The 27,836-nt window shown below is 38.9% G+C and overlaps 1 protein-coding gene across 2 annotated transcripts in view; it reads left to right on the top strand.

The window, feature by feature from the left end:
• The window catches only part of LOC138722050 (succinate--hydroxymethylglutarate CoA-transferase-like), a 342,380-nt gene that overhangs the window by 306,789 nt on the left and 7,755 nt on the right, over positions 1-27,836 (top strand). Inside the window, exon 14 of one of the 2 annotated variants that reach the window (XM_069859773.1) lies at positions 25,595-25,663. The exons of the other annotated variant lie outside the window; for it this stretch is intronic. Coding sequence (XP_069715874.1) covers positions 25,595-25,599 — 5 coding nt within the window. The 3' untranslated portion in view covers positions 25,600-25,663. Of the gene's footprint in view, positions 1-25,594; positions 25,664-27,836 lie in introns of those variants that run through there. 2 annotated transcript variants of the gene reach the window in all.

Here is a 27,836-nt window from a genome sequence, read left to right as displayed (position 1 = left end):
GTCATGTGAGATGGGCATCTGAGAACAAGACAGCCTTCATGAAATCTCTGTTGCATTTTGGTTCTCTGATATACACTGGAATGGGCTGCCTGAACTATGAAAGCCTTTGGTCCAGGGTCGTTCATAGAGACAAAACACGTTATTATTTCTGCTACAGCTATAATGTGTCCAAGACCAGCAGAGGTTAAGAAGATGTGTTTGTTTGGCAGATGTTTCTTGTTATTCTGCCAATTAAGTCAACAATAGGTATTCATAGTTCTGAGGAGGCTTGGAGGTCACACAAATTAAAGAGCAGGCAGAATAGCTCAAGCACAAATAGCTGAAGAAGAAAGCAATCTTTTGGGGATGTTCCCTCCTACCCCAGCCCCCTCCTTTTCTTGTACTTGTACTAAGGACTGTCACCAATCAGTAACATTGTGAATTGGCTTCACTGCTTGGTTCTGACTGCCACGTTCAAGGTCCTGAATGATAGAAACTCTGTCTTATTGTTGCAGGGCGAATGTTCTTCTGCAGTTTTTCTTTACACTCAGCTTTGTGCTTTGTGGAAGTATTAATTTTTTTTTTCTCAGTTTAAAATAAAAGGTTGAAATGCTTTTATTCCTAAGAGAGAGTTGTTGTGAGGCAGCATGCAGTGTAATGCAGTCTTTTGTTATCTTACCAGTACATAGAAATTCATTGGGTGCTTACTTCTAAACTTTTTCACGTATGTCCTTGATAATCAAGATGTGGAGCTGGCTGAGAGAAGCACTGATCTTCAGGGGAAAAAGAGATTTGGAGAAATCGTCAATGAGCTTGTTTGTGTGCTAGTGGCTGGGATATTAATGGCAATTGTGGAGGACTTCTGCAGGTAATTATCTCAAGAGTGTGCTGCTAGACTTTACAAATGTGGGGTATATTACCCTTTATGCAGTGAAGTATAGTTTGATACAACAGCCAGCTGGGTGAGACTGACAGCAAGAAGAAAACATTACTGAAAGACATACAAATCAAGAGCTTTAAATTGAGGAAAACAAGCAGCCATGAGACTAACTCCACTAAGAAGCTGAATTTCCATGCAAAAAATCCTTACACAAGAATAACAGTACTAATATATACTGAATATAGCATTGTCTGAGGAGGATAAAGATGAGGAACGTATGATAAAACACTTCTACTCTCACTTCTGGTGAAAAAGAGAAGTGAACAAGACATTGTTGGTACAAATAATAACTAAAACACTGTAGAAGCTGATAAAACTGTTTGATAAACTGTGACCTTAGAGGGAATGTGGCTGTGTTTTTATCTGAACCAAAGAAACAGAAGGGGAAATAAATGCCTGCCTTACTGACACGTACTCTGGCATCCACATGTAATTTTGGAGATATAAAAGACTGCTTAATGAGAGACAGAAACATATATGGGGCAAATGATTCCAGCATACAGGACAAGCTGTTGAAAGAAACAAGAGAAATTTCTTCAAATGGCAAGGGCAGCTGAATGGTCTAAGAAAAGCATCAAAATAGTGTTGTTAGTGCAGAACAAGTTTATAAGGTCAAACAAAAGGAAACTGGGAAGCAGGACAGAGACAAACTGACCAGGATGCAGGTGTCATGGTGCAGGGCATGCACTGGGAGAAACAGTACAGAAGACAGAAAGAAAACTATCAAACTCCTGAAAAAACATGTAAAAAGCAGAGAGCATAGGAAAATTTTGTGTCCAGTGTGTTGCAGCTCAGGAAATATGAAAAGTGGTGATAGAGGTGGAGAACACAGAGGTTACAGTTAAAAAAAGGATGTCTCCTGGTTGCCTTGTGTACGTTCAGAGAAATTATTGCACAGAAGGATGCAGAAGAAGGATGCCAGCTACTCTGTTTTTGGAGGTATTCTATCAGTTTTTAATCAGTTTACTCCGTTTAGATGGTGAAACCATCTGCAGCCTAATCCTACCAAACTGGTTAATGGCAACTTTAACGTGAATGATTAGAATGGGGTATTCATGGTGCAGGTATTTGAAGTCAGAGAGCAAATGTAGCCTGTAGAGAAGAACCCTGAAAATCAAGAGACTTTACATGTGCAAGACTGTAATTTCCTGAGCATGATAGAGAGTGGTCACTGAGGAAAATTTGGAGTAAATTCATGATCTTCATTTAGCCGCTGAATTTATCATTGTAAAGAAGTTGTTGCTTATCACCACTAATAGACAATGGGCTGGATAATCTATCTTCTGTTTAATATCACTGTTTGTGAGACTAAGACTGAGCTTCACCACATTGTGGTAAACAAGCCCCTGAGCCATGTGACAACACTGACTGCACCTTTTGGAAGATAATGATCTGTTGTAAATGCTTTTAACGTAGGCCAAACATCTAAGGGTTTCCAATGTAAATTGAAGCCGGGAAGGATTTGCAGACATGTGGCTTGAAGCTGGTGACAGAGCTATTAAAAATTAATGATCTGACAAAAGAGATAGTCAGTGTCAAAATGTAATAAGCAAAATATGAGATTGAATGTAGATATGGGCTCATGAAAGGCAGACCCTGCTTAACCAGCCTGATCTCCTCCTATGAACAGGTGGCCAGCCTAATGGATGAGCGAAAGGCTGTAGATATTATCTACCAGGACTTCCGTAGTGCCTCTGGTAGTGTCTCCCACAGCATTCTCCTAGAGAAGGTAGAGACCCATGGCTTAGACAGGTCTACTCTTTGCTGGGTAAAAAGTGGCTGGATGGCCGAACCCAGAGAGTTGTAGTGAACAAATCTAAATTGAGTTGGTGGCCAGTCACAAGTGGTGTTACCCAGGGCTCAGTGTTGGAGCCAGTCTTGTTTAATATCTTTATCAATGATCTAGATGAGGGGATTGAGTGCATCCTCAATAATTTGCACATGACACCAAATTGGGTGGGAGTGAGTGTGTGGATCTGCTTGGGGCTAGAATGGCTCTGCAGAGGGACCTGGATGAGCTGGATTGACGAGCTGAGGCCAGTTGTATGAGGTTTAACAGGGCCAAGGGACAGATCATGCTCTTTGGTCACAACAACCCCATGCAGTGCTATGGGCCTGGGGAAGTGTGACTGGAAAGCTGCCCAGCAGAAAAGGACCTGAGGGTGTTGTTCAACAACTGGCTGAACATGAGCCAGCAGTGTACCCAGGTGGCTAAGAAGGCCAGCAATATCTTGGCTTGTATCAGAAATGTGTGGCCAGTAGGGAAGTGATTGTGCCCTGTACTCAGCGCTGGTGAGACTGCACCTCAAATACTGTGTTCAGTTTTGGGTCCCTCACTACAAGAAGAATATTGAGCTGCTGGAGCCTCTCCAGAGAAGGGCAACAAAGCTGGTGACGAGTCTGGATACAGCTGGGCTTCTGGGCTGCAGGCACACATTACTGGCTCAAGTCAAGCTTCTTGTTAATCAGCACCCCCAAATCTTTCTCAATCACATCATCCTCCATCCTGTATTGAAAGCGCAGATTGCCCTGACCCAGGTGTAGAACCTTGCACTTGGCCTTGTTGAACCTCATGAGTTTCCCACAGGCCCACTTCTCCAGCTTGTCCAGGTCCCTCTGAATGACATCCCATCCTTCTGGGTCACATTAGCCTGGATGCCCAAAGAGAAACATGGAATGAATTAGTAAAAAATGGTGGAAAAAGTCAGTGATTTTTTACCATTGTGTAGATGACTGGGTCTGCCTCAGCCATCAAAAATCTGTTGCAGCAATCACAAAAACTAAAGACTGAGATTAGTAGCAGAGGGAAATCTGAAGATAGTACCCAGACAAAATCAACACCAAAATGAACAAGCAATACAAGGGAAGTAAAATAAATAAGTTAGTGTAATCTTGATGCTAACAGAAGGTCAAAATTTCATTTCTTTCAAAAGTCCTTATAGTTTTCTTGAAGGACAAGTAAAATAAAAACACATATGGCCATGGCAAAAGCGATATTAACTTGATGCTCTCGATTCATTCAGTTTCAGCAGAACTGTTCTGCAGGCTATTCTGAAGGTGTTCTGTGGTCAGAACTGGTCAGACTGTGTGGTTGTAGCTGCAGGAGAATGCAACACTGGTGTGGAGTGGACATTCCTCCCATTCCTGTATGGCGCAATCTGTTTATGCAAATTTCGCATAAAAATAGAGAAAACAAAAATTTATTCCTAGGGGCACTTCAGATTTGTTCCTGCTTTCCCCTGTACCCTTTGCAACAAATGTCCCCAAACTGAAAATTGTTTCTCCCTTCTGATATCAAATCTTGGCCTAGGAGATGAGATGTAGCCTTCTTCCAGGAAGGTGCCTGACCTGGCAGGCTTGCTGTCTTGGTCCTCAGCACTCTTTCTGACAGAAAACATGTGCTATGTGCTTCATGTGGGTTAAGCACAGTTTCATGTTCAGAACCCACTCTGGAGAAACAAGCATTTAATTAGGCAGCTGAGTAGAATCAACTTAATATGGAAAAGTGAGAAAGATTGAGAGATTTCAGAGTCTCTCAGTATGTTCTTTTTTGCTGTTTCACGCAGTTACACTAATGCAGAGATAAGCATTTCTGAATGTCAGGCTACATTTTAACCCAACATATGTTTCTTGGGCTAAGAACTTTGCCATGGCTAAAATCCCTCTCGTGGAGAAGGAAAGCCATCCTTGTAAACCTTGCTGGAGGGTAGTTACATCACTCACAGTCATCTCGGGATCAAAACTCTTTGTTGAACAAATGCCTTGAAGTGCCATGACTGCTTGTCTGCTGTACTTTGTGCTTGGCATCTGCTTCCACTGTGGCTTTAATAATAGTTATGGATACCTTTGGATGCGGCATGGAGAACTCGTACTCTGGATCAATCTGGAAGTGTGTTGGTTCAGCTCCAAAAGTCAGGCTGCACAGTGCTTCCTGCAGCTCAGGGTGATCTGCTCAGCTCTCCAGGCCCTTCTCTGCGTTGTCAAAAGGCAGGTAGTGCGACATCTCACAGACAGTACCACAGCTGTGTATTTGACAAGCAGAGTGGAATTCACAGCAGACCTTTTGGGAGGCAGTCGGTGCATATCCTTTTACTATGAAACTTCACAAGGGTTGTGGTGCCTTTTCTCTTCATCTGTACTTTATACAGACTGCCTGCAAACTTATGTTTGGAGATGAATGGATGTGAAGAACTTGGCACATGCTACAGGTATGTGCAGATTAAATTTCGTTAGACATTTTTGTATCCTACTAGGGGACACAGAGGGTTCTGGTCTCGTATTCTAATTTAGAGTAAACCATATTCTGAAAATATTAATAAAAAGCTTTTTAACTGATCACACAGTCTTCAGGGGTGTTTTGGAAAACTATCATCTGGGACTTGTAAAAGTAGGCCGGACAATACATTAACAGTAGAGTTTAAAAAAAAAGGAATGGCAATTGGAAATAATTTGCAGTGGTGCAAGAATGGAGCAGAAATGATTTCTTAGGGTTGTTTTTTAATCTTATAATCTTAAATTATTTCATTGAAAGATTTTCTCCCTGCTTTAATGTAATAAATTCCATAGCAATGATGAGTAAAGTATTTAGGGACTTTTAACAGAGAAGGTGATGAATGATTATTGGCTTCAGTTGCTAATTGACACGATGATCTGTGCCAAGGGATTCTTCTCTACTTTTGAAACTATATTCTAAAAAAGAAAGAGAATTGATTTGTTAGATAACACACTCACATTAAGAGACTAAAAGAAGCAGGATGGAGATTCATGACCTCTCGGTTTTTCTTAGGACATTGTCTCCTTCTTCGTTTTATGTTTTTATTTCTTGTAGTTTGTAATAGGAAAAAGATGTCCAATTTTAATATAATATATGACAATTATTTTAAGAGGCAGCTGCAGTCTGTCAATAAAGATTAAGCTATAGTAATAGTCCTACAGATAGTTTGAATGTGTTAATTTTTAAAAAAGGAGAAAATGCACAAACAGAACAGGTTTGCTGAGTTACCTTTTCTAGACAATCACTAATTTTCACTCTGAAGAGGTCAGTCAGATTTATGGAATAAAACAGGGCCTCAGGCCATGTAACATGATTGTGAGCTAGTCAACCACTCATTTGTTCCGAGTAAATTTTGGAAATGATTCTCCTTTGCTGACAGTACCCTCATTACTGATTGTGTAGAGTAATTTATCAGGCATTTCTTAAAATAAACTATTCATTTATGCTAATAGGAGTTGGCAGGGAGGAAAAATTGGCAGGACTTGAAGTTCCTAGTGTTTTTCTTTTTTAAAACAAAAACTGTAAAGTCCTCAGTATTTTGAGCAACCGTTATCACAGCCATGCATACAGTTTATTAAAGTGACAACTAATTGCATAATAAATTTTCAAAATAGGAGAGAATTATTCCTATGTTAAGCTTACAAAAGCAAATAGTTTGGTAGTATTGTAAAAGCACAGTCATTAGTTTCATACTTGGGCATTCTTTATTGGCTAAGCTGCTGGTATTAATGAATCACTTAGCATCTTTTCCATGAGTCATCTATTCTCAGTGCAGTACCTCATCTTGAAATATCTCTTTGTTCTGCAGCCCTCATGTATTTTCTGTTTGGTAGCTCTGTCCAAGGAGATGTTTTCTTTCTGCTTCCTAGTGAGGCTTTGATCCTGCAAACACCCATGCACATCAGTAACTACTGAAGTGAATAGTCCCATTGAACCTATGGAACTGGTCAATGTACACGGTTACTCACACACACAAACGTTTGTAGGACCCAGCTGCAGTCACTGTACAGAGTTTAGCTACTATCTTTTGCAGTTGAACTGTGGAGATCATTATATTTAGATCAATGCATTTCACATTAAGTTGTCTTCAAAAAGGAATTTTTAAATACATCAGTTCCTGAAAAAGCCATCCTTCCTAGCCCACAAGAAAACTTCCAAAGCTGAAAATAAAAAGAAAGCATATATTGAAACTCACAAATAAGGACTGCAACACTGACAAAATGACAGCTGTAGCAAATTGTGACTCACCAAAAAAAAATGCTTTAATCCAATGCCTGCTGAAGTGTAAGGGGAAGTCTTCTGTTAACTTTACTGGTGGTTAGATCTGGTCCTCATTTTATAAGACAAAGCTAGATATAGCTCAAATTGTACATAAATTCTGTGATAAGTTTTTTGACATGGTCAGTTTCCCAGCAAATGGCAAAATCTGCTGCATCTTTGAGTAAAACTAAAGAGTGATGTTGCTTTTGTTATTGCTTTTTAATGAAAGTAAATATTGCAGTGAGTAAATGCAATTAGTACAGAATATACTGTGCTTCTTACCATAATAACAAATTGAGCATGACACATTGACCCCAAATTTTCATCATGCCTCAGCCTTTAACTGCAAATGCCAGAAGTTCAAGCTGAGTTTGCAAAGACAAACAACTTGAACAACCAATGACACCTTAAATTGGAGATTTAGCCCTAGGTATTTTTTAATAATCAGACTTTTCAGTTAAGCTGTTTGATGATACAACCTAGATTGTGGCTTTAATTTTGCTGTCTCATGCTGCTGTACTTCATTGTTTGTAGAACTAAAGGGGCCCGTATTCAGTACAATACTACCAAGAACAAATATTCATTAACATTTTGCATTTCTTCAGCTTTTTAGACTTGAAACTAAAATCTAAAATGTGAAGCTCATTCTGTGGACATTTATTGAACCTAGCCTTTTCCGCTACATGTCTATTACTCAGCATCATAATTAGAGTGTCTCTGCAATGGCCTTAAATGTTTCTGTTAATGCTTTCCACTTCTGTCTGCATTCTTTTCATATTGTTTTCTGCTATTAATGCAATAAAAATGTCAGCCACAAATACCAGATTCCTAATGGAAAAGCAAAACAAACTAAAACCACAGACAGCGCCACAGCTGAGAAATATTATTTTTCCTTTATACTCCAAATTGTTACTAGGCAAACAATTAATTGAGGTTGCATATACAATGTGTATTATTAACTTAAGTTATATGCATTGTTCGTACACAGAGATCAGGATTACTGAGACTCACTGTAACTGTTACAGAGTAGTTTCTTGCATACATTTGGGTTGCCTGATTATAGAAAGATGGTCTCTTGTTTAAATGAGAGTGCCGTAATTTGTACCTTTGGCTTCTAATGCTCTTGAAAAAACACCTTAATTTTTAATTTAAAATATAATGGAGCAAACACTACTTTTTTAATGTCCTCAGACATACAAATGTTTCATGTATTTGCACTTTTAATTTACTGCAAGTTCCTAAGAGGTAGAAAGCCCAGAAGAAATGATCTAAAACTGATTATCTACTGCTAGTGCAAAATGGATGTGTCTTGTAATGTGTGAGCTAGTTTGTACAATGCCTTTCAGAGCTTCTGAATATTCTTAAATACAGTTGTAATAAACATTTATAATTAGATAATATAGTTTATTGAAATGAAATTGACTAATAGAAATCTGAATTCTGTATAGGATAAATTAGTCATGGTAGTGTAGTTCTTCATATATTAATTACAATATACAATTGGAGATAGATCCCTATATGCACTGTTCTCTGAGCATAAATCAAATAGCATAAAAAAGTAGACCCTTCCCATGGAGTTTACAATCTTTAATAGTAATAAAAGAGAGAGCAAATTGATTAAGAGCATTAAGAAGCACTGCACAATACCTAGTGAGCATATGCTAAATGGTCATAACTCTTTGGTCAAATTTATTATGAATATTTTAATTACTCACTGAAGATTGGGTTTCTTAGAAACTCTTGAGTTGCTTCTGTTAGTGAAGTTAAAAGGTGCAGGAGAGAAAGGCTTGATGCCTGTCTATTACGTCTGGGGTGATTTACCAATACACTCTATAACTCTCCCAGGAAGTTATCTGTTTGGGAACAGTGTTAACTGCAAAGAGCAGGCTAAGTCTAATATGAGTTTAGCATAGTCCTGGGCTTATACTGAAAACCTGGACATTTTCTATCTATTTATCCCACCTTTCATTTCAATGAATGTATTTTGAAATCTTTTGCTGTATTTTTGAGGCTCCCTGGTGTGAAGCAGCTCAATAGCATAAGCTCAGCCTGTAAGCTCTTCAAATTAAGGGTTGTTTTCTTCTACTTGTGCAGTTCTTGGTTCAGCTGAGCCTTTGTCTAGATTAGAAACAATAGCAATAACTCAAAATAAGTATGTTCTCTGAAAATGCTTTCAAATATTCCATTTTCTAATGAGAAGGTGATGGAAAATGGCAGGAGGTTCAGAATACAATGGATCCACTATGATTTCCTTATTTAACTTTTCTTCTTCCTGAACCTCTCAGCGGTGACTGTGCAAGCATTACAGCATGGGAGTGGACCATTACTGGAGAGCAGCCCTGTTTGTTTATTAACAAGGCTCCATTGCTTTTGGGGAGGCTGTGCTGAGACGTGCTGTGCAGTGATCAGATTTCATCCAAGGTGTCAGGTCAAAATGCAGGATTTGAAAAACAATATTGTACAAGCAGGTAACTGAAATGTCTTCTGCTAAATGCTCTCTCAGAAGAGCTGTATGTGCATTACCAACATGAGCAATGGACCATTGTCTAATCCTAGTTCCATCTCCTACCTAAATGTCTCAGTGCTGTGATTGTTGCAGCCATGGTGACTTTGAAGGTATTTAGTGCATACTGGAGTACAGCAGTGAGAATGTACAGGAAAATGTCAAAGCTGCAGATTTACCTTCTCCTCCCACAACCCTTGCTAAAAAAAAAAATAAATAAATCTGCAAAGATGCTTTCTCAGGAATCTGTTTAACAAGTGCTTGCACAGCAGTGCATAATTTGACACCTCATGATTAAAAAAAAATTAAGTGTCACTGACTGCTGTTTTAAAAGAGTCAGCATGGGCATTCCAACTACAGCAATATTTCAGTAGTTCTGTCTGTATTTAGCTTCAGCACACTGGTGATAGGACTGAAAACTATTAACGCTTGTGAAGCTCTGTGTTGATGATCTTTCATTTGAAAATATAAATGCAATGCCAGGCAAAGTAAATATTGAGAAGGTTATCCTTTATCTTCTCAGAGCAATGGTAAAAAAATTGTAATCTAATTCAGTTTGCATGAGTGTATCGTATTTTTTGGCCTCTCTAGAAAATGACTGTTCCTCATTTTCCTCCAGCTGTAAGTAATATAACTTAAATAGTTCCGTGAAACGGCCTTTTTATTTATTGGTCAAAAAACATTACAAATGATTGAAGGGTTTTTATGAAAGAGGTCACCGAGAATTTTTCTTATTTGCTTCCAATTGGAAGCTTAATGCTTGTGGCATCTTGCAGGGGCAATGTAAATCCATCGGCAGAGAGAAAATCTGAAAAATTGTTATTTTATGGTTTACATTTTTCTGTTTTTTCTCAGGTTTGCTAGTATTTAGTGTATTTAAAACAGAAGTGATTTCTGCATGCCAGATTTTAGGTGCTTCTTAAGTGGATATTGGTTTTTAGACATGGTTTACTGGTCTGATTGAACCCAAGCCTATCAGAATAGGCCTAAAACTTACAATGAAGGATGAGATGGGGATATCCACGAGGTCTCCAGAACCACAGGTTGTTGTTAGCAAGATGCTTTACCCACTTCAATTTCCCCCCTGCAAAAGGAGGACTGCAGACCATAAACCTCTTGAGAGTCAAGGTAATATCTTTGCATGAGTTCTCAGAAAACCTTAAGCCATAGCTCATATTTGCCCCTAATGAAAGCGGGGGAAGCCTTATTACAGATTTGATTGAAAAAAATAATTTTGAAGCCTAGTCAGTTAGTCTCATGAATTGCAGATAGAACTGAACCTTATTGCATGTTAGGTAGCACCATGTTTAAAATAATCCAGGTGAAAGACAAGTGCAATACTGAGTAATATGGAAGACATAGCACTGATGAAGCCTATTTGTGATCCCTTCTGCTACTTTTTGTCAGTTTTTACCCTGTTCCTTGGTGTCAGATACTGAGTTTCCCCTTCTCACTCTGTGATCAAGTGTAGATTTAACTACTGGGTTTCCCTTCTCATGTTCTTTAATCTTATTTTTGCTTCAGTGAGTTGTGAACACACTGTCTAGAGGCGAGGAGAGAAATACTGAGATTGTCTGTACGGGATGTTCTGCATCCTGGAATCACACTGGCCATAGCAGGCTCAGACCAGGTCACCTGGGGCTTTGCCTGGCTGAGTCTTGAAAGCCTCCAAGGATGGAGATTCCACAGCCTCATCTGATAGCCCTCATGAAACCTGCCTTCAAAAGGCAGTCTGTGTTGGAGCAGTAGGAAATAAATTTCTTGTTCTCTTTCAATTATAGTATTGCCAGGTGTTATCTGAAACAACACTACGGGGATAAAAAAAGGACATCTAGCATTGTTTAAAAATTGACAATATCACCTTAAAATGATTATTTTCTAGATGTTTTATATGAGTGCTGTGGAACAGTAACATACTTTTACAGTAACATACGCATACTTTTCCAGCTGTACAGTAAAATTTATGAACCTCACACTTCTGGCACCATTGGTATCACTGTAGGGACAATAGTTTTGCATGAACAGTATTTGTATTGAGGTATGTAGTGGTTCTATTATGATGAAAAGTGTTAGAAGACATGGACTTGCTTATTAAGAAAAAACAACAGAAGATTTATTTTAACTGCATGGTTTTATTTTTCAGAAAATAAGATCATACATACATACATACATATGCTTTTTAAATAGTCCTAAAGGATATGTTTTTTACTCTCTTCAGCTTTATTTTGAAGAGAAATTCAGTGCTAAAAGCTGTTTTTCTTGGATGAGACCTTTTGAATGCAGAGGAAGTTACTTTATCTTGAAGTTGCTTTACTTTTCTGTCCATCAGTGAAGCTCAAACCTGTGCAGTTGCGATCCATTCAAATTTGCTGTTTTTTACTTTTTTTGCTGTCTTTTGTCAAACCAACTTTTGACTCCTACAGCACTGTCCTTTATCTCAGTTTTTTCACCCCTGTCCCTAACTCTATTATTCATGGAGTCAGCCACAGCTGGCTGAGCACATTATGAAAAGTTATTGTGAAAATATGAACTTCCTCAGCTACAAGTGATGACTCTGCTTCATATCTGCCATCTTCTATCTTCAGCAGCATTTCTTCTGAATCTCATTGATAAGCATCTCAGTTACCTTTTCATCACTTTTAACATATAACTCTCTTCTGCTCCTCCTGCTCTCTCTATTATTTTCTGCTCTGAGCATTCAGTTCCTTTTTTGGCTTCCATAGCTCTGTACTTGCTCCACTTTTTGTCACTTCTTTCCTTATTTTATCTTCTCCATTATCTTTTTTTCTAACCCATAGCTCTCCCCAGATTCATTTTAAGAACAGTTCAGACATATTGAAGAACTGAAGAGTGATCAGCCTGGGGCAGATAAAAGGTCTGTGCCTCGTCCTGTCTTGTTTCTAACAATGACCGAAGTTTTGGCTCCCCTGTCATAAAAAAACAGAAGGAAAAAAACCCCAAAGAAACCCCTTTTTGGAATATTTCTTCTACCAATAAAGTTATAAACTCCTTCAACAGGCTACCCAGACCAATTACCTGAACCCACTCTTTCTTTTAGGAAAACTCATGATGGAATCTTTGATGGTGAAATTTTGGGTTGCACTGCATCCTCCCCAGAAGCATCAGAGTCTGCCTCTCCAGAAGTGTGTCATTCTTTGGAATGAGCTACAGGAAAGACCCTTAATGGATGCAGAACTGTGTGATACTATGATAACAAACCACTTTGAATGGAAACTTTAGGTTCATGGCTTTGAGAAGCAAATATAAACAAAGAAGGTCCTTTTAGGAATGACTTGAACTGAATTAAATGTCCTCCTTTTTAAGGGCTGCAAACTCAAATCTTGCCCTTATGATGCACTATTGCGTTTTTTTTCTCTGAGTGACCCAGCTGGAGTCTTGCCTTTTCCTCACTAGTCTGCCAAGGAACCTTTGTGCTGAATCACTGACTATTTCTACTGTAATTGGCTTGGACTTCTAGGGTGAGGGGTGTGCTGAATACTTCTTTTTTGCCCGCTAATTGTTTTCCATGCCTCACGGGGCATTTGCTTGAGATTTTCAGTGCTCCTGTAATATTTGAATTGGAGCTAGATGTGTAGCAAAATGAAAAGTGTTTCAATTTGTTGGATTTCTTAAATGTTGCTTGTCAGTTTAAGGAAATTTTGAGCTGTTTTTCGTCTTGCTGAGGAGTGAGGTTTTGACTGTAGGTAACCAAATGTCAAAAAAATGCTTTACCATTTTTCCTCACAATTATTTTAGCCAAGTTTTGTGTTTATCCTTTTATTGGTCCTTTTAGAATAAACAAGAAATGCTGGAGTAGTTGTGCTTACATTACCCTATTCCTCATTCCCCAGGGAAATCATGGGTGTCTCTCAGCAGCAGAAGGATGGGATAGAGTTGCAATTGCAGCTATTGTATGGAGGAGCATAAAAGTGATAGGAATCAGTATGCTGGCTTTTTCATTAGGAACTGTATTCCAATTGTGCTACTTTCTGCAGCAACCCCCAGAATTTTTAACATATAGATCAGTGTTGTAGTAAACTTTGCATTGAGGAATCATTTCCACAAGGGTACTTGGTATCACTGTAGACGTGGTATCACTGTAGACGTGTATGTGTGCGTGTGTACTAACACTCTTGTGAACTAAAACTACAGCAGCCACTTTAGAGAAGGGAGGAAGAGGTGCAGGCCTAGCTGAAGAAGACGGATGTGATTGTCCTGTGCACATGACAAAACCTTCTGTTACAGATGGAATGGTGGGCATCACCCATATTTTGAGGAAAAGAGAGCTAAAACCAGAAAATATCAGAAGCCTGTATGACCTCACTGGCTCATCAACTTTGAAAAGTCAATCCACATGTGATTTGCTGCAGCAGAAAAGCAAATCTTTCACAGAGATGGGCAGTAGCACTGAAATGGCCCCCCACAGTGGGGTTAGAATAAAACAAGGTTCCTTTGGTCCCAAGTCCCTTCAGATTTGGCCTCAGTTCTCTCTCCATTTGGACTGCCTTTAAATTCTAGGACATCATCTCAGTCAAGTTTTACATGTTTCCTTAGGAGTGTATCTTGTGAATGTCAACTGAGAACATCCAGTTGCTTCAAAGTGTATTTCCTTGAGAACAACTCACATGCAAAAAAAACCCCAAAACCCACGCAAGTGTTGTCTGTTAAAGGAAATCCTTCACTATTCATACAATATTTAGGTTATTTGAGAATAGAGGAAATTGCTAAGGATTAGGTTTACAGCACATGAGCATGTCTCAGAAGTGCTACTCTGTAAAGCTTGTCAAGGAAAAAAAAGGAAAATAAATCCCAGCAGGCTTCCAGAGTTTTGCATCCTGTAGTTTATTACATTTGTCAGTAAAAGCAGCAAGGATTATGGAAGTAGATTTATTAATTTCATGAAATCCTGGCATGAAGGATTGGTGGCCTTCTGATAGAAAATGAAGTGGAAGTATTTTGTGGAAGACAGACATTGTGTACTTGCAGTGAAGTTATTATTGCAGCAGACCTGTTGCAAATAAATTGCTCTAGGAAATCCCTTGGAAGTTACTTGCCTTAAAGTCGATGGGATTATGTTTTATGTCTCCTTGTGCAGAAGAAGATCCTTGGTTTCAATGGGTGTTCAGATTCCTCCGGGCAGTATACAGAATTAGAACAGCTAATCATAACCAGTTTGGAAAAGTTTCCTGTTGGTGTTTTAGCATTTGTTATTAATGCCTTAAAGGCACATTCCCTACTAAAATCAAGGTTTTTTTTCCTCTACTTACAGTGTCTCATGCTTTGTACAGGTGTCCTTTGGAAGACTTTAAAATATTTGAACCTTTGCAGGATCTATTAATAATCTGTGTGTTGAGAGGAAACTGAGACAAGGGCAGAAAGTTGTGCTAAAACAGTTGTTCATTGAAACATGATGATTAGACCATTTATAAACACAATCTGTTTTTCACCTCAAGGCAGAGTCTATCATGTATGACAGGCAAAAATATTTCCATTGAGATCTGAATTGCTAAAAGCCTTTTCTCAAAGCTCTTAAGTCAGATCCATTTGAAAGCAGTTGTAGGCTGCTTGCATAAAATCTCTTCTAGGACTCTGTTCTGGTCTAGTAGGTAGGTAGTAGGCAGGTACCTGACTAGGAGCCTGCATCACAGACAGAGCAGTTTCACATCATAGAATCATAGAATAACCAGGTTGGAAGAGACCCACCGGATCATCGACTCCAACCATTCCTATCAAACACTAAACCATGCCCCTTAGCACCTCGTCCACCCGTGCCTTAAACACCTCCAGGGAAGGTGACTCAACCACCTCCCTGAGCAGCCTGTTCCAGTGCCCAATGACCCTTTCTGTGAAAAATTTTTTCCTAATGTCCAGCCTAAACCTCCTCTGGCGGAGCTTGAGGCCATTCCCTCTCGTCTTGTCCCCCGTCACTTGGGAGAAGAGGCCAGCACCCTCCTCTCGACAACCTCCTTTCAGGTAGTTAGAGAGAGCAATGAGGTCTCCCCTCAGCCTCCTCTTCTCCAGGCTAAACCACCCCAGCTCTCTCAGCTGTTCCTCATAAGGCCTGTTCTCCAGCCCCTTCACCAGCTTTGTTGCTCTTCTCTGGACTTGTTCCAGAGCCTCAACATCTTTCTTGTGGTGAGGGGCCCAGAACTGAACACAGGAGTCGAGGAGCGGTCTCACCAGTGCTGAGTACAGAGGGAGAATAACCTCCCTGAACCTGCTGGTCACGCCGTTTCTGATCCAAGCCAAGATGCCATTGGCCTTCTTGGCCACCTGGGCACACTGCTGGCTCATGTTCAGTCACTGTCAACCAACACCCCCAGGTCCCTCTCCTCCAGGCAGCTTTCTAGACAGACTTCTCCTAGTCTGTAGCACTGCATGGGGTTGTTGTGCCCCAAGTGCAGGACCCAGGACTTGGCCTCGTTAAACCTCATGCCAATGGACTCTGCCCAGCGGTTCAGCCTGTTCAGATCCCTTTGCAAAGCCTCCTGTTTCTAAATATTTTAGCACTTTCTGTGGGTATGGGTAGGGAGTTCCTATTTTCTCCTAGAAGTGTGCCTCTACAGGAGAAGGTTAATGACTTCTGGGCCATGTCATCGAAACTGAAAAAGTGACCTTGCTTTTCTCTATCTTTTAAATTAGGAAGGAAGTTATATGTGTTGCAGTACACCCTTAGTGATTACAGCAGTCTATTTCATTTTTGTCTCAAGTAGTAATTACTTCAACTCATATGAAGTTAGAAAGTAAGTTTGACTTTTCAATTGTTTGATTTTTTTTTTGCATAAATTTAATTGGAAAATACAGCTTCTATTTGCCTAGGATACTTCAGTGGGTCCATTACCATTGCATCAAAACAATAGATAAAATCATAAACCTAAACATCTTGAAAAACACTTAAGAACTATTATCCCTGTTTCACAAGGACAAAGAACAATTGGTCTAAGTTCACAGTAAATTAGTTCTATGCACTGCAGTCCTTGAACACCTACTCATCACTGGGTGATTCTTTCCTCCTTGCAGTGAAATACTGACATGTTCCAGGGTCTGGTCTTTCAATGCCTTTCCCCCTGCTCTTTACGTCTGGTTTCCATGAGTCTCTTCTTTACAACACAGGGACCTTCACATCTCACATTTCCTACTGTCTGTGATCTGGACTCTTGTTCATTGCTCTCCCTGACCCGGGTTTATTTTTCAAAGAAAAGAGGATGTATCGGTGGGAAGAAGACAATACCATGCCTAGCTAGGTTCCTGACTGTGGACAGGTAAGAAGATTACAACTGAGGGGAACACACACCGTGAAGGGAACATGTCCACTGAGTGTAACGTTCCCAAGTCTCTTGAGCATACATCATATTAAAGGTTTAGCTGCATTGTTCTAAGGGAAATTTAGTAGTCACAGACGACACTGTAGGTGCTGCTCAAGAACTTCAGCACTCTACACAATTGTTACCTACTTGACAATATCCTATGAGTTAAGTTGGCAAATACCAATGTCACTGTAGTACAGCTGAGGAGACTGGTTCATTTAAGCACACACTGAAGTGGTTTGCTGGATCACAACCGCACAGTAACTACTCTATGTACAACTGTATAACAAGTTAGTGAAAGTGCTAGAATTTTATAGCTGTGTCCAATTGTTGTTCCTCATCAGATTTGTGCTGGGAGTGTCAAAGATGTCATTTCATAAGGGTCAGGCTTTTTTTAGAAGGAGCAACCTGAAACCATGTGCCCCCTTTTGTATAAACTCTGTTTGAGTTTGTATTGCTAATGAATGTGAAGTAGTCAATTATACTGGAAGTGTAAGACTAAGAACTGATAATGAATTCATTACATCAGAAACACTCTTCTTTACAAGTGCTCTTTCTTATTCACAATTTATTCTGTAGGCTTTTTCTTTGCTTTTTTCCCCCTTTTTTTTAAAAACTATTCTAAAGAGCATATTACTGTAACACAGACAGTATTTAGTTTGCACTTAAGCGAAATATTACACCTTGTAGTCCAATTTCTAACAAACCTCAGACCTCCTCTGTTTCTATCACTTAATTAAAATTTCTGAATCTTAGAGAGAGGATGATTTTCAATGTGTTCCTATGCTACAGTGCTGTAGAGCAGTCAAAGAATTTTTCCACATGTTGGTAGTACTATCATAACTATTGATTGTGACATATCTGGATCAAGAATCAGATGTATATGAACATAAGCAGTTCTTCTAAAAGCTTAGCAGTGTTTTCTTCCTGCAGTTCTCCACAGTTAATGTTGCGCTCTCCTTTCCCTTTTCTGCTTCCTTATTTTCTTAAGAGCTTTCCTCTAACTGTAGTTTCTCCCTGAAGTTATTAACTTGGTGGCAGCTTGTAATGAAAATAGCACATCAATTTTTTATATCTTCATTGTGATTTTAGCCAGAAATATCAAAAGAAAGACTTCTAAGTGATCAGTGGTTTACTTTCCCTAAGTTATCAGTTTGTGGCCTCTCAGAAAGGGACCTTATTTCCGAAATGCTCAGAAAATCTTAAAGATAGCTCAGGCTCACCAAAATACACTAGTTCCTAAATACTTTTTTCAATCCTTTACACAGATTTTACGCTATGCTTAAATGACTAAATGTTTGTTGAATCTGGTCCTAATTCTTTTATTTTAAAGCAATGCTGTTTATGGCCTTTTAATTGAATGTGGTGGATAACAAAAGTCAAAGCTTAATTTAAAAAACAGAGCTGAATCCTATTAAAAACTGTTTAAGTTGTAAAATATACCTTAGTCTGAAAGGGAATAAGGAAAATCATCTACTGTTTAATTAAAATTGATGAGAAATAATGTTATTTTCCTTTCTGTCTTTCTCACTCTGAAAATGTCCGATGTGAGTAGCTTCTGTGAAACTTATGGGTTTATTTGCACACAGATGTAAGGATTATTTGCATGCTGCCATTTGCCATAGATTTCAACAGCAGTTTCTACACGTCGTGGAAGACATACTATACAAAGGAGGCATGTGTTCTCTATGTATGCTGTGTCTATAAACCAAGCAGGACCAAATTATTTTAATAGAATTTGGACTGACATTGTATACCATTTTCAAAATGATTCAGAAGGCTTTACAAAAGAATACAGCTATAGCACAAAAATGCCTAATTAAGATTAACTTTTCAAATTTGGTAAGTGATTCAAGGTTTGATTTTGGTTACCCAGGTGAAGATGCATTAAAGACTGAACTGCAGAATGCATCTTCTTTAAATTAGGACTACCACAAGCAGCTCAGATCCAAAAGTAAGAGCATCCTGAGTTCCTACTCGGTCATTTGTGAAAATTGTGTCCTTATTTCTCCTGGTTCCATTATGAGTCAAAGCAGGGTGGGAAACAGAGATGAGGGGAAGCACATGCTTACCTGTATTATCCTGTCAGAGTGCCATACTGAAGAAACTGAGTATCTAGACTTTTTACGTAAGAGTCCACTCCTGTTGCTTGATCTAGGAGAAAGAATAAATATGCTGTGGTCATGTCTTTCCTCTGAGTCACCCAACCCCCTCCCCCAGCATTTGTATTTCTCTGATAAGAATAGCTGTTTCTCAAACCCAGTGCAGAAGTCTGTGGTACCCTAAGATTGCTGTTGCATGAATATAGTTGGCATAGTTCCACTGAAAATTCTAAATAATATAAAATGAAATAAGTCCACCTTATTTGATTTCTTTATCTGAATCTGGTATTAATTTTGTTTGTGGTTGGCCTCTAAGAAAACTGGATGATCCAGACACAGAAATTACAAAAATTTGCTCTATGTATTAAATTGGCATTACATCTTTCAGCATGAATTCAGGTTCTGCTAGCACTTTTAGGAGTCATTAGTGCTTTGCTGAGTTTTCCCACACCTGCTTAAAATATGTTGGTTGCAGTGCATGCTGCGAAGTGAGGTTACTTGGCTTATCATTAAGGATAAATCCCAGCTGCAGAGATCTAACAAATCCAGAGGAAGAATTCAGCAAATGCGTTCTATTTAGTCCGAAGTGTGTGCTAATCTTTGTGGCAATGTGCAACTGGTCAGCTTATGTAAAAAAATAGATGATGGAGTACACTGATGAACTGGAAAAATGTGAATAGCAAAGAGTATCAGGCATTCAGAATATTCAGTATTTAAGGTCAGTAGAAGGTTTTGGAGAGGGAGTGGGAGAAGGAGTGAAGGAGAATAGGACTTAAGGTTTAATGAGAAGTCCCATGGGGAGTTGTGGGCTTGGGGAACAAGAAGGAGCATTGAAAGTTGATGAGTAATTGACCTACATGGGATATATTATCACATTGTATAATACAAGTTCTGTGTGATGATTATCCTCAAGATGTTAGAGTGGGTGTTGGTTAATGTGAGACTAGGGAGAGCGATTTGGGAAGAACAGGGGAAGTATGCAAAGAGGTGGGTAGGAGACCAGAGCTAGACAGTGGGTTGTTAGAGGATGAGGAAGTATCATGGGGAAATATTGAATGTTCCTGCCATATTCTCATACTCCTTCAAGAATGTCTACTTTTGACTATTGTCAGAGTGGTGTAGTGTGCTGAGCCACTATGGGTGTTCTTTTTTCTTTTTTATTAGCTTTTATAGTCTCTGTGAAAGGGTGATGGTTTGCCAACATGTGGTTAGTTGGCAAAGGATTACGAAGAGTAGTGCCAAACAGAGAAATATGGAAATAGCTTTGTTGGAAAGGCAGACTTCACTGTGGTAACAGGATATTGGTTAGGCCACCTTAGGATAAGGGCAGAGAGGAGTTAGAAAGTGGTAGGAGCAGAAACTAAGGATGGGAATCCTTAGCTTCTTCTCTGGAATCCATAATACTCTAAAGGAATTGTGTTTTCCCAAACACAAAACTATTTTTTTGAACTCCTGAGCATAAAAAGCAACTATTGCCTTTGCCTACTGCATATCTCACTCTGCTCCATTCCCCTCCTCTCCACCCAGCTGACTTTGCTATTAGATTTACCAACACTTTCTGGCATAGGGATTTGGTTTAAATATTGCAAAATATAGTGGAGAGCTCTTGACTGGATGGCACTGCCTGTGATGTCTCAGGGCTGCATGCAACCACAACCATAAAAGTCAGATTAAATCAACAAATAACTTTGTCTTAAAAATCCAGCTTTTCTGAAAAATGTGTCTGTCTCCAGCGTTTTTAGTACATCTTAAGAATATGGGAAATTTAGTATTTTGTTAGCAAGATGGCTTTTGTCTGGAGAGCCCTAAGAAGATGAGATGTAAGCAGAATAGTTTCTGAAAAATTTACTCCACGTTTCTGTCTGGCAGTCTGGTATCTGCCCCCTCTGTGTAGCCATGGGAAGAAAAGATGTTGGGGGCCAGCTGTTTCTTGCAGCTTGGGAATGGGGTCTGTGTCACATCAATGATATCAGTCATTCACCTCAGTAAATAATAAATAATGTGCACAACTAAAAAAATGAGAGCTATTATAGTGAACTGTTACACACAAAGATGTACTTTAGATTATAAGAGTTTCAAATCTTTGCATTTTTGTAAAATTAGAACAATTCTAAGACACCTAACCAAAATTATAGTTCATTTTTCATCTCTAAGTTTGTGTGCTACTTATTTGGAGAAGGTGCAGAATTCATTATATTCAGCATAATTGTTTCTGCCTTCAAAGAGGAACTAAACCAGGCTAAGCAGTGCTGGAGCCACTAAAATCTCAATAATACTTTTTGATAGCTAGTTATTATTTAATTTTAATTGAATTATATAGCACAGACATAGTTCCATAGAGGACCTAAATATCCCAGTCAAGATCAGGCCTGTGATGTTCAAGGATCTGCAGACAGAAACCAACATGTGTTTTTCTACCACATTATGGGAAACAGTTTCCACCCAAGAGTTAGCTAACAGTTTAATCCTGCAATTAGTATGCTCTCTGCCCAGAAACTATCATTTGCAGCACAGCAAGACAGATGGATTTTGGATTAGAAAGAAATCTCTCCCACAACAGAGTAATGCACAATTTATCAGATATAACTTTGGACAGTGGTTCATACTCCTCTGAAGCAGCTCTGGGAGACAGAGTATCAGAAAATTATTGTTTGTATTTCATTCCAATACAAAGTGAGGCCTATTGTGTGAGACACTGTATAAACAAATAGTAAGAGAATACTCCAGTCCCTAATATTTTATAATTTAACTAGGCAAGGTTAACACAACTGTACAGGAAACATAAGGATACGGCAAGGGAATGCGATTTGCCTGTGATCATGGAGTTGACTGGTGATAGTGCAAGGAGCCAAATCCAACTGTTTGGATTCCCATCTCTGTAGTCTGCACTATGGTTGACCTTGCAATTAAATGATTATTGGTTTCTTCTGATTAGTTTCTTATGTTTTCATAATTTTTTTTTGTATTTGCTATTATTTGTTTGTGAAAATTGCTGTACAGAGGATAAGCCCTAGGAGGAGCAGGAAGCTAGTTACACTGCTTATGGGAAAAAGAACAAAGCAGTAACAGATCTATAATCAAGGTAGATTTAAACATTTATATGTTGTAGCAAGTTCTTTTATCTATCTATCTATCTATCTATCTATCTATCTATCTATCTATCTATCTATCTATCTATCTATCTATCATACCATCCAGGATTGCTTTAAGCAAAAATAGCATCTGGCTTTGAAATTAATGAATATAATCTGTAACACATACATATATAAAGCATGACGTAATTCCTGGCATTCTTCAGGTGATACAGTATCTGAAAGTTGGGGAGAAAATATTAGAATCTAGGAAAGCTACGCAAAGTATTTTATTTTATTGGTTTTTTTCCTGCAAGTGGATGAACAAGCATTACAAACATGGCCTACACCTGTAAGATCTAGTTGTATGGCAGGTAACCAGGGAATAGTCTGTGTTTTAAAATGAAATCTGCACATTGAATCAGGCAGAGAACAGCTGGCTTAGAAATCAGCTTGCGAATCAGAATAATCTATGAAAGGTATTTGTGTTAGCATTAAACATTTTTAAATGCTGTCAGTGCAGAAGATAGCCTCTGAGCTTTGAGGATTAAGGAATTGGCTGGTATGACTTTCTGGAAATGGGTTGCCTTGTTAAGAATGCAAAACTCAATTAAAATTTAGTTATGAGAAGGCTATGTGAGCTGTTGTGATTTACTGCTGCACAATGCATATTTATATTTTAAAAGGCAGTTTTCTGTCAAATTTGTGTCAGGTTATTAAGGAATAAGGCTACAGTCATTTCTGTGGCATGTCATTGTTTTTTCAAGCAAGAGCTGTGTACCAAGATCCATTTATATTTGATTAGCAATAGAAAGGCAAGTGAAGATAAGGAGAAACTGTTTCTTAATAGCTAGTACAAATACACTTATAAGACTAGCTAAAACATAAACTAGGGAGATGCATTCTTGAATGTAAGAATGAACTGATGATTTGACTTCATTAAATTGTACTGTGTTCAGGAGCAATCTACCAGCACCAAGGCAGAGCAGGCATTCACTCATTGCAGCATTTCTAGTTCTAATGTCAGGATGTGAATCCCATTTTTTTTTCCATAAACTGGAGTTTGCACAGATACTTTCAATCCATACTTTTAGATATGCCATTGCAAACTGAGTGTGGATGCTTTCCCCTTAGATTTTGCATGAGATTATGCCTGTGCAAAATAATTTATATTAATTCAAAATAGGAAATTATAAGAGAACATTAACTAAAATCAGATTAACCAAAAAGCTAAAATTAAATGGAAACAAAACCTCTTTGTATGAAACAAAAGTGCCTACATACAGACTCGCTCAAAAATGACTAATTGATTGAAGTAAAACCAACTGTAATCTTGATTCCAGCTTTTTTTGTGCAGAGAAGCCCTAGGACCTCTGCAATTAAAATGTAATTGTTCCTGTGATGCAGATCTTTGCAACTACTCTAAGGCCCTTTTAAATTACTACTGCAGTGTAAAGTAGATGCAGCATGGCTGAAAATGAGGCCAGAGATAGCAAGGCCAGAGGCAGCAAGGGCCTTCATATTTTATAAGGATTTTTAGGAGACAGCACTTGCCAATCGTATGAGGTAAAAGAAAGGAGAGGAGAGGTCGATGAGTATGCAGCGAAAAAGCAGATTGTGGAAAGCAGAAGAAATACAGTAAATGAAAACCCACAAGTACAAATGGCAAAGCATCAAAGGTGAGGGGCTGTGTAGGAGGGAGGTGCTACTGATGCTCCCAGACATTCTGGGATGGAAAAATTCCATTAAAACTAAGCACCTGCTGCTTAAGATTAGGGCTTCAAAATTATGATCCATGTCAGCAAAAGCATTTTGCTGTGCAGTTTAAAAGGGAGCTAAAGGAAACAGCCTTAAGAATTAGGAGGTGGAAAAAGAATAGGGAAGAATTTTAATGAAACTGATTTGTGCACATTTAAAATGGGATATTACTTAGGCATGGCTGGTTTCAATCTGATTTTAATTTTTGTTCCCCAGCTTGTCAGCTGTCTTCTTGAGCAAAAGGAGACTTTGTAGTTTAGTTTAGTAAGGGGATAGGCAATTGAGCTTTGGATGGCTTCCTAACCTTGTGCCTCATTCCTCTTCATGGGTGTGTCTGACTCTTAAATTTCTGTTTCTTGATCCTACTCTAGTCTTTGTGGGTGAGGAGAGATGACTTCTGACTCTTTTACCCATTGTAGGGTAGAATACAACACTGAAATCCCTTCTGATGGAGTAAAGGCTGGCAAATATTAGAAACCACAAGAGCTTAAATAGAGAACCAGCCTATACTTAAGTGACATACACACACTCACATAGGCATGCACACACAACCAAAACCAAACTGAAAGCTGCTTGGTTTGAAATGGTTGTTTCTCCTGCCCCATGCTGCTTTGATACTTGTGAGTTGATGAGCTGAATATCACATGTCAGGGATTGGCAGCAGACAATGGAAAGCCAAAAAGCTGTTCCCAGTCCTTCACACTGAGGCAGAAGTGATTGAATTGTCACTTATAACTTTGTGGAAAAAATAGCCTAATATACAGTGTGCCCTCTCTCTAGTCCCACTCTCAGAGTCCAGTTTAAGCACTCTCTTTCCCTTTAAAGAAGTTAATATTAACCTAATGATTGCTTTTAAATAGGAAATGGGGAAAAAAGAAGTGACTGAAAGGAGTTGTATGTCTAGAGTTTTACTTTCCCCTGCTCAATGAAGGGATATTTGCTCTTCTTTTTTGCTTTGAATACCAGATGTCTTTGCACAGTCAAACTGAGACATCCTGAAAGAAAAAATTTCAGATGTCTTCAGCTCTTTCTGGAAACTGGGCCTCTTTAAAGTTGTCTCAAGTATGATACTCAAAAACAGTTGTCCCAGATTGCACAGTGCTTTTCGAAACTCAGCCAGCTTTTTTAGTAGCCTATGCCTCAAGGAGTCTGGGCACCTTACCCAGAAAGAGCTAAAAATGTAATTTGCAGTTCTTCAAGTAATCCAAAACAAAGTATCAAATCCCTTCCCATCTTCTTTTGCCAGGGAAAGTCCCTGTACACTGGAACTGGCCTCATTCTGCTGCACAAGGGACGGCAGAAGTAAATGGAGGGTGGAGTGGGAGAGCTTTTGGAAGAATGGTCAGGCTGTGCATAGTGCTCAGCCCTACTTAATCACAGATGCCTTGCTTGAGAATTGAGTTCCAAATATTTCCATGGTGCTCAAACATAAAGTTACCTGGCTGTTGTCTATGCTGAAGAATTTCAACCACCAGAATTTCCTTGGCTGTGCTGCAGCTGATGGCTTTTTCCATTATTTTAATACTCACTCAGCAGATACTTATGTGGTGTGGGTCACTAACCAGGCAAGAAAGTATCGACCGACTGTTGAATTTTCCAAATGTGAAGGTTTACATGCCCATGTATTGTGGCCACAGAGGAACAGTCGAGAGATGTGTAGAATTAATGTGCATGGCAACATGCATACAGCATGACAGACGTGATTTGACATCTGACTAAATGTCTAATCTTTGACGCTTTATAACAATACAATATACACCTTCTGAGACTTAATACTCTGGCCAAAACAAGAGATTGTTGAGAAGTTAGTCGATGTAAAGGTCTTAGGAAGTGATTGAAAATAGTTTGCAACAGGTGGACTGAAATAGGCTTTCATTTCTCATTTTCTTTTTCTTAATAGGCTAAGGTGGAAGCTGTGAGATATTAATCACCCTAGATAAAAGAATAAATCATCTGTGCTAATACACAGATGGGTTGTGATGAGGTTAGGGAACTAAATCAAAGGAATATGACAGACTACTTCTGTCACAAAACATTTACCATCTAGCTCACTTTCTATTCCACCTACCATTAGACAAGAATGCCAGGTAGACCTGCAGTCTACCTCTGGTTTTGAAAAGACTTAGAGAAGCATGATTAGAACCATCACAAGAAAGGTATCGTAACATAAATTCCCATTACAAGGTGTACTGAAAAGAGTTGATCCACTATTTAGAGATATAAAAAGGGGACGTAGAAAAATGCTTTTTCTTCTTTGCAATAATCTGTGCCATGTTCTGAGAAATGCCCACGCTTATAGGAGGATACAGAAATAATTAGACAAAGACTTCAAGGACATACCGCAGAAAAATGTTCCCTAGGAGCTGGAAAATCAGACTGTAGAATCTTGTCAGTGATAAACACATTTTTCAAAAGTTGCTTAGGAGAATGTTTTGAATATTCTTTTAGATTTGTGTTAAAACAAGGTCCAAGAGTTTTTAATTTTTAGTTATTTTTACCTTTTGTTTGGAGACCTTAAAGCCTCCTACCCTGAAAAAGTACTGCTTTAGCAAGTAAGAGGTTAGAGAGGAAATTACGCCCAGCCTTAGGATCAGGCTTTTTATGCTCTTTGGTGTGCATTGTCTTGTGTCCCTGAATTAAGTGACTAGAATCAGCTTTAGGTATCTCGATTTCAGCAGGTTGCCTAAGACTAAGGAAGATCTCATCTGCAGGGAAGAGCTCATCTGCTCCCACTCTGATGATGCACAGCTGGCCAAGAGCATTACTTTGGGGGTCTCAGAAGACCCAAAGAATCTTACTTATAGCTGGAGACAGTACACAGGAAAGGACAAATTGGTGTATTGAAGAGATACAGACACTTTCTGTGTTGGCTGGCGTGTCTTGTTCCAGCATGCAGGGTCACACTAACCACAAGGTATGGGACTTGGAAATAGTTTTCACCAGGCTCAGTAGGAGAGCCCCAAGGAGCTTCTTGCCTTCCTGCACAGCTGGGGGCATGATTCAGCTTCCAGGAACATGTAAGCATGTTGCAACTAGGCAATTCTCTGTCCTTACAAGGGGCTCACTTCAGGTAGCATTTTGATTTTTCTTATTGCGTGCTAGGAGCACACTTCTCAGTAATTACTCTCCTTGATATAAAGCAATTAAGGACTTTGGGTTTACAGTAAAGATGCCTACATGAAACAATACGTGGCTTGATCTCCAAAGTATCAGTAGAGGTTCAGGTAGGCCTTCTTAACCCCAGCCTTGTTGTGTGCAAACAGTTTTGCTTATGGGCATTTCAGAAATTCATATGTTTTATGCCGAGAAACAACCATTATGATCATATAGCCTGACCTCCTGTGTAGCACAAGACTTTCAGCATCACCACGCAATTTCTGCATTAGGTACACATCCTGTGGTTAACTTGCATCCTGTGGTGGGATTATATATCAGGTTTTGTATTAATTAGATTATGACTTGAAACAAATTATAGTTTTGGCTTGCATTTTCAGTAATTTAGTCTTACACCTGTAGGTATTTCCTTCTAGATTTTGCAAGGCTTCTCCCAGTTACTCTTCTTCTTCTTTGCCATCTAGTTGCAAGAACAATTCATGTTAAACTAGAAGCCCTTGCCTTGAGTTTGCACAGCCTGAATACATCTTCCACAGTACTGTAGAAAAGATGCCTAGAAGAAGTTGTTCCATGAACACTGGAATTAAATATTGTTTTACTTCAGACTTCGATCCCTTATAAACCCTGTTTGTAATCCTTATGATAACCTGAACATTGCTCATGTCTTTCAGGCTTTTTCTCCTCAGTGAAGGACAGTACATGCTTGGTGACTCTTAAAACAGCTTTGTCTGTACTTACTGGTGAGCCATTTGCAGACAAACAGTATATATATCAGCTGAGTTCTTTGTTTTTTTTAATGACAACAGGGCTGTAATTTGGGTATCTGTCCTTCAGCAGTTGCAATTTTCGCAGCACTGGTAGGAACTTAGTTTTCCTTGAGATGTCTACACTTCTGTCAAGATTGACAGGTTCAGAATTTACTGTGTGTGGCAGAGACAAGGCAGACAAACAGATAATTAGAAAGACAGAACAGACACGTAAACTTGTTTCCTTAGGAAATGGACCTACAGATTATTGCCTAGGGGATT

This window comes from Phaenicophaeus curvirostris, chromosome 6 (assembly GCF_032191515.1).
Source record: "Phaenicophaeus curvirostris isolate KB17595 chromosome 6, BPBGC_Pcur_1.0, whole genome shotgun sequence".
Lineage (NCBI taxonomy): Eukaryota > Metazoa > Chordata > Aves > Cuculiformes > Cuculidae > Phaenicophaeus > Phaenicophaeus curvirostris.
This window is presented reverse-complemented; position numbering and strand designations above follow the sequence as displayed.